Source organism: Callithrix jacchus, chromosome 5 (assembly GCF_049354715.1).
Source record: "Callithrix jacchus isolate 240 chromosome 5, calJac240_pri, whole genome shotgun sequence".
Taxonomy (NCBI): domain Eukaryota; kingdom Metazoa; phylum Chordata; class Mammalia; order Primates; family Cebidae; genus Callithrix; species Callithrix jacchus.
The window spans coordinates 132469363-132476598 of NC_133506.1; the positions used below are offsets into that span (position 1 = coordinate 132469363).

A 7236-nucleotide genomic window follows, 5' to 3' on the forward strand; every position below is an offset into this window, starting at 1 on the left:
CCAGTACTTTTGGAGGCTGAGGTGGGAGGATTGCTTAGGACCAGGAGTTGGAGACCAACTTGGGCAACATAGTGAGACCTCATGTCTACAAAAATAAAAAAATTAGCCGGGTGTGGTGGAGCATATGTGCCCTCTGGCCTTTCTGCCTTCCACTATAAGGATGCAGCAAGAAGGCCCTCTCCAGACACAGACCCCATGACCTGGGACTTCCCAGCCTCCAGAACCATAAATCTCTGTTTTTCATAAATGATCCAACTCTGGTGTTCTGTGAGAGCAGCACAAAACAGACTCAGACAGCTTTGCAGCCTTACTCCCTGGGTTTGCAACCTGCCTCCACCACTTGGCTGCTGTGTGATCTTGGGCAGTTGCTGAACTTCTCAGAACCTCAGACTCTGCATCTGTACAATAGTGATAATCATACTGAGCTCCTTCAATTGTTAGGAGGGTTCAAACAGAGTGTATGTTGGCACATATAAAAAGTGCCCTCTAAATGTTAGCTCTTGATACCTAAAGGAGGAAGAGAGAGGATCTTACTGTGTCAGCCTCTATTACTAGTGTCTCTTCTAGAGGGCGGTAAGGGGACAGTCCCCTCCCAGTTCCCAATTCCCAGGCACTAGGTGGGCCCTGAATCGGGGCAGAAGGAAAACATGAAGGAAGGAGCGGGGGTCCTTACCCTTTCAAAAGAGTGGCCAGCCTTCTCTCAGACCCCTCCCTTCACTCCAGCAGCCACAGGGAGCAGGTGGAGGGGACTCTGGGTTGGCAGTTTGTGAGAGAAACAAAGGCCTCTTGTTACCTGCTTCCAGGTGGCAGCTGAGCCACAGGGGAACTCAGGATCTGCCTTTCTGTGGTTTCTGGGTTTCCTACAAGACCTTGGAGGCACAGCCTAGAGGGAGCAGGGTTGATTCCTTCCCCCTCCCTCCCTTTCTCCCTCAGACTGTCCACCTGTCCATCCACGTAATCCCATAGTTCCTGCTCACGAGCGCAATATAACCCCCTCTGAGAAGGAACTAGGACGGTGGTGCTCAGCCTAGGTTGCCTATGAGAACCCCCAGGGTGGTTTGGAAAACCCCATTGCTCAGCCCCCACTCCTGAGATTCTGATCTGATTGCTCTGGGGTGGGGAGCGGGCACTGGTGAGTCCAATCCCTACCTTCCCATCCCAACCAGGTGGTTCTGCTGTGCAGCTGGGCTTGAGAGCCTGGTGGAGGAGCTGCGGAACAGGGCAGAGTTGAGATGGGAGGGGCAGAGCTGTAAGGGAGGGGATGGGGAACCACCAAAGCGCAGTTTCACTGCCCTGAACTCTCCACCCTCAGGGCGGCCTGGCGACTCCAGAGCATCCTTGGTGCCCAGCAACTTCTCCCAGCCCCAGCCCCACTACCATTGAGCCTTCCAGATTCTCCCTCTCAGGAATCCATGTGCCTGGGGCAGCTGGAAGGGGGTAGGAAGGGGTCAGCCTGCACATGCCCTTCTGGGAAGTTTTACCAGCCTCAGAAGATGTATGGACCATGTGCTGCATTTTTCTACAAGCTAATTTTACTCACAACTTAGATAACATTCTTTTTTTTTTTGAGATGGAGTCTCAGTTTGTCACTCAGGCTGGAGTGCAGTGGCAGGATCTCGGCTCACTGCAGCCTCGACCTCCTGGGCTCAAGTGATCCTCCCATCTCAGCCCCCTAAGTAGCTGGGGCTACAGGCATGCACCACCATGCCTGGCTTTTTTTTTTTTTTTTTTTTTTGTATTTTTAGTAGAAACGGGGTTTTACCATGTTTCCCAGGTTGGTCTCAAACTCCTGGGCTCAAGCAATCTGCTTGCTTCAGCCTCCCCCAGTGCTACAGGAGCGAGCCACTGTGCCCTGCCTTCACATTCTAAGAGCCCTAAAATATTCTCTTTTTAAAAACATAACATTGACAGTAACTGACAGCCCTATGTTGATTCTCACTCTCTCTTCTGTTAAACAACAACAACATTTAGTAGAAATCCTCATGCCTGGGACTCACTGAGCCAGCTTCTGCTGTGAAGAAATTCCCAGACTGGAGTCCACTCTAATCTGCACAAAGAGTCCCTCCTTGGGCTCCGTAGACCCTTCCCAGCTGCCCGTCTTCCTGGACTCTCCCTTGTAGCCAGACATGTCCATTTCAGTCCTTAGCTGGGGAAGCTCATGCGGCCTGCTGGCTTTGCCCAGAATGCCATCCACCTCCCACTCTTTCCTCCAGACTAAATATCCACCTCCCACAGCAAGGCTGAGTCCTGATCTGCCCCGCACTGGGGATTATGCTACAGTGCAAATACAGAGAAACAGCAGGAAACGGCCAGGTGCTTGAATCATACTACTTTTTGAAAAGAGGAAAGATCTTTAAAAAAAAAAAAAATTGTTGCAGTATAATAGAAGTATAGTAAACTTCATACTTAAAGTTGTATTAGATATCTTGAAATAATTTTTTTTTGAGACGGTTTTGCTCTTGCTGCCCAAGCTGGAGTGGAATGGCACCATCTCGGCTCACTGCAACCTCTGCCTCCCACGTTCAAGCAATTCTCCTGCCTCAGCCTCCCGAGTAGCTGGGATTACAGGCATGTGCCACCATACCCAGCTAATTTTGTGTTTGTAGTAGAGGCGGGGTTTCACCACGTTAGTCAGGCTGGTCTTAAACTCCTGACCTCAGGTGATCCACCTGACTTGGCCTCCCAAAGTGCTGGGATTACAGGCGTGAGGCCCCTCGCCCAGCCAAAATAATGAATTTGTGTGTATGTGTGTGTGTGTTTTTTGAGATGGAGTCTCTGTCTCCCAGGCTGGAGTGTAATGGTGCAATTTCAGCTCTGCAACCTCTGCCTCCCTGGTTCAAGAGATTCTTCTGCCTCAGCATCCCAAGTACCTGGGACTACAGGTACACACCACCATGTCAGCTAACTTTTTGTCTTTTTAGTAGAGACAAGGTTTCACCATATTGGCCAGGCTGGTCTCGATCTCCTAACCTCATAATCTGCCCACCTCGGCCTCCCAAAGTGCTGGAATTACAGGTGTGAACTACTGCACCTGGACTAATTTGTGTTTTTTAAAAAATGTATTACTAGGGAGGCTGAGGTGGGAGAATCACTTGAGCTTGGAGGTGGAGGTTACGGTAAGCCAAGATAGAGCCACTGTATTCCAGCCTGGGCAACAGAGTGAGACTGTCCCCAAAAGTTATTCTTACAAGAAAAGCAATTTATTTCTTACAGTTATGGGGGCTAAATCCAAGGTTGAGGAGCCACATTTGGTGAATTTTTGTTTTATTTTCCTCTGCTCCTTGTGGAGCAGGGCTCCCCCATAGGCGGAGCAGCCAGAGGGCTTTGGTGTTGGTGGGGCAGGAAGTCACATGCGGAGGGGGCTGAGCTGCTAGATCAGGTCTCTTCCTCTTTGTAAAATTATTTTTAATTGGTACATACTTGCACATATGTACAGCATACCGTGTGAGATTTCAATACGTGTATGCAAATGTGCAATAATCAAACCAGCTAACTAGTATATCCATCACCTCGAATTTTTAAAATTATTTTTTGAGACAGGACCTCACTGTATTGCCCAGGTTGGAGTGCAGTGGCACCATCACAGCTCACTGCAGCCTCGACCTTCCGGACTCAAGGGATCCTCCTGCATCAGCTCCCCGAATAGATGGGACCACATGCATGCACCACCATGCCAGGATAATTTTTGTATTTTTGGTAGAGATGGGGTTTCCCTATGTTGCCCAGGCTCACATCAAACTTGGATTATTTCTTTGCATTGAGATACTGTGTGTTGTAAACATCTTTACATAAAAGTGACAAAGATTCCTTTTCTTTTCTTGTGAGACAGGGTCTCGCTGGGTCGCCCAGGCTGGAATGCAGTAGTGCAATCACAGCTTACAGCCTCGAATTCCTGGCCTCAACAATCCTCCCACCTCTGCCTCCCAGAGTGCTGGGACTACAGGCTTAAGTCACCGTGGGGGGCCAAGGATCCTCCTTCTTAATGCCTTTAACCCGAGTCAGGTTTCGTAACCCTCATTAGGCAATCCTGACTACAAGGGGATGTAAGAATTCCAGGTGTCGCCGCCAGAGCACCCTTTGCTCTAAGAGCGCTGGACACCTGATCACTGGCAAGCTGTTTGACATTTGTCTGCAACTATTGATGTGTCCTTTGACTTCATCTGGGGAGACCAGATACTTATTTTGTTTTCATCCCTTTAGGCCCCCAGCAAGGTCGGCGGGGGAGGGGGGCATGCAGATGGAAAAGCGCCAGGAAGGGAAAGGCTGAGACTGGGGCTGGAGGCCTCTCCCTGAGGCTGCGGCGCCCTTCCCGCCTCCCAAACCCAGACTCCGCACGGCTCGGTCCGCGTTTCTCAAGTTTTGCTGCTCATCAGTCCCTGGAACCACCACCTGCTAGAGGCCGGCTCCCATGTTCTCCTCGTGGGGCACCCAGGAGAGGAAAGTGCCCAGGGAGGAGGAGGGCGTGGAGCGCAGGAGGCGGCGCGGGGAGGAGAGCGCCGATAGAGCCCGGAGTCGCCCCTTGATCGCCCCCGCGTCCACCTCTTCGCGGATCGCGCCCGTCGGAGGCTTATCGAGACTAGGCGAGCAGAGGCCGGGAGAAGGGAGCGGGCGCGGGGCGGGCAGAGACTGCAGCGGGCGGGGAAGGCGGCTGGCCGCGGCCCAGCCGAGGGTCCCCCGGAAGTTGGAAACCGGACACTTGGGTCCCTGCCCCAAAAGCAGAATCAGACGTTACTGAGGGAGAACTCCCGGGAAAAAGGGTAGTTCTTCCCTGCTTAGCGGACCCAGCTAGATTTCGACAATAGAAACTGTACTAATCAGGCCGGGGGCGGGGGGACTTCACCAACAAGGGCGACCGGGCCGGGTCGCCAGTGCGCAGGGGGCGAGGGCCCCCTTGGACCCAGGCAAAGGCCGCGGGGTCCGGGCAGCGCGAGGTTTAGGCTGGGAGGGGGTTCTGTCAACAAAGGGCCACGGCCCGAGTCCTCGCTGTGAGCCGCCCCAGAGGGGTCCAGGCGGAGGCTGGGCTGAGGGCTGCGGGCCGCCGGGGAGCCTGGGCTAGGCGCCCTCCCCGCGCCCAGGTCACCCCTGCGCCTTCCGGCTCTGCACGCGGCAGCCCCTACCTGGCTCCGGCCGCGGGCCCCGGGTACCGCTGCACCGCCGAGAAGAACAGGGCAAAGAGGAGCCCCGAGCAGGCAGCCGCGAGCAGGAGCAGCAGCCAAAAGAACCGCCCGCGCGGGAGCCCCATACAGCCCCGGCCCGCGAGCGCCCGGTCCGCAGGCGTCCCGGGCAGAGCGCAGAGGCCCTGGTGTGCCGGGTGGGACTTGTGGAGGCGGCCGTCCTGCCCTGCCCCGCCCTGCCCGCCCAGTGCTCGCGGCGCCTCCCCGTCCGGAAGCTCCCTCTTGGCCCCGGCCGGGTGTCCAGACGCCGCTGCACCCTCGGAGGCTGTGCGGCGGGTCCCGCGGGGCTGGAGTGTCGCCCGGCGCCCGGAGCGCAAGGTCCTCTGGCCCTGCCCCTGCCCCCTGCCCGGTGGACTCTGGCCGCGGCCACTCCTGGCACTGCGCTTTCTCCAGCCTAGCCCCAGGAGGCCGCCAGTCTCGGGTTGGGCAGGGCGCTTTCCTCGCGCGTTCCTGGCTAGGCGCAGGGAGACGCCTGGCTCCACCTGCCGCGCTGCCTGCGCTCTGCGCTCTCTGGAGCCCGGCACTCGGCTTCCAGACTCCGTGCAGGTGGGCGGCGGCCAGGAGGAGATCTGCCCGGCTCCCTCCAAAGGACCCTCAGCCCTGTCAGTCCGCGGACAGCAGAACAGCTGGGGAGGGGACGGGCAGGATGGAGGAGCAAACCCCGCAGCTCAGTCTCTGGGCTGACCGTAGGGAGGCAAAAAGGGGTGAGGTGGGGAGCCTGCCTTGGTGGGATGCATGGGAGAGCTGAGGCTGTCAGCAATTATTTGGTGACCATCCAGGGCGGCCAGGCCCCTCAGTCGCCTTGGGGTTTTTTGTTTTTGTTTTTGTTTTCGAGATGGAGTCTCGCTCTGTCGCCCAGGTTTGAGTGCAGTGGCGCAACCTCGGCTCACTGCAACGTACACCTCCTGGGTTCTCCTGCCTCAGCCTCTCTAGTAGCTGGGATTACAGGCGCCTGCCACCGCTCCCGGCTAATTTGTGTGTGTGTGTGTGTGTGTGTGTGTGTGTGTGTGTGTGTGTGTGGTTTTTAGTAGAGACTGGGTTTCACCATCTTGGCCAGGCTGAACTTCCTCGTGATCCATCTGCCTCGGTTTCCTGAAATGCTAGGATTACAGGCGTGAGCCACCGCGCCCGGCCTGCATCGAGTTCCTTTTACAAAACGAGGCCAGTCAGAGAGACCACCTGAAAGGTCCAGCACAGCGGGTTCCCAAACTTGTTGGCACAAAGGGACTGGTTTCCTGAAAGACAATTTTTCCGCGGACAGGGGTGGGAATAAGGGGAGTTGGGGATGAAACTGTTCCACTCAGATCATCAGGCACGAGTTAGATTCACATAAGGAGCCCGCAACCTAGATCCCTGGCATGCTCAGTTCACAACAGGGGTCACACTCTCTAAGAATCTGAATCTGATCTGAAGGAGGCGAAACTCTGGCGGTGATGCTCCTTTACCGCCCCCCTCACCTCCTGCTGCGGGGCCGGGTTTCTAACAGGTCGTCCACCAGGCTTGAGACTGGGGCTGGTCGCCCGTGGGCAGGCGGGGAGGGCCCCCTTGGACCCAGACAAAGGCCGCGGGGTCCCAGCAGCGCGAGGTTTAGGCTGGGAGGGCGTTCTGGAGACAAAGGACCACAGCCCGAGTCACATTGGGCCAGTGCTTTCCTTCACCGCAAGACCGCTGGGTAGAGCCAGGCTCACTTGCTACCCTGCAGATGGGCACTACTTGGAATTTATGATGTCAAGAATTTCATTTCAAATGGCAGTACTCCCCTCACATCAAAGTCTCCTATCCACCCACCTGGAGTAGTAAGTAGAGCAGATTTTGCTCTACTTAGAAGCTAAATGATGAGCCTGCCACAGTTCTGTGGTTGCTGGTAGAAGACACAAGACTAATGGATCAGAAACAAAGGACGTTATTACTCATGGCACAGCGAGCAACATAGGCATCATGTTTGTGTCACTTCTGTTTACTCCTCAAGTCCCATGAGAGCCAGAGAGGCCCAGGTGGCTGTTGCACACACAGTGGGTTTGCAGCACAGCTGAGAAACCCCGAGGTAAGGGAACCAGAATCT

At 55.4% G+C, this 7236-nt stretch overlaps 1 protein-coding gene across 6 annotated transcripts in view; it reads right to left on the reverse strand.

Moving 5' to 3' along the window:
* ST6GALNAC2 (ST6 N-acetylgalactosaminide alpha-2,6-sialyltransferase 2) overlaps positions 1-5309 on the reverse strand; it is a 31484-nt gene extending 26175 nt beyond the window's left edge. For 5 of the 6 annotated variants that reach the window (XR_004743594.2, XM_078374720.1, XM_002748761.5 and 2 more), the window contains exon 1: positions 5118-5309. Coding sequence is in view for 3 of the 6 variants with exons in the window: in XM_078374720.1 (XP_078230846.1) it covers positions 5118-5242 (125 nt within the window). In the remaining 3 variants the exon portion in view is untranslated. Of the gene's footprint in view, positions 1-673; positions 2193-5117 lie in introns of those variants that run through there. The other variant, XM_078374723.1, reaches the window with a different exon arrangement.
* Between the last annotated feature and the right edge of the window lie 1927 nt (positions 5310-7236).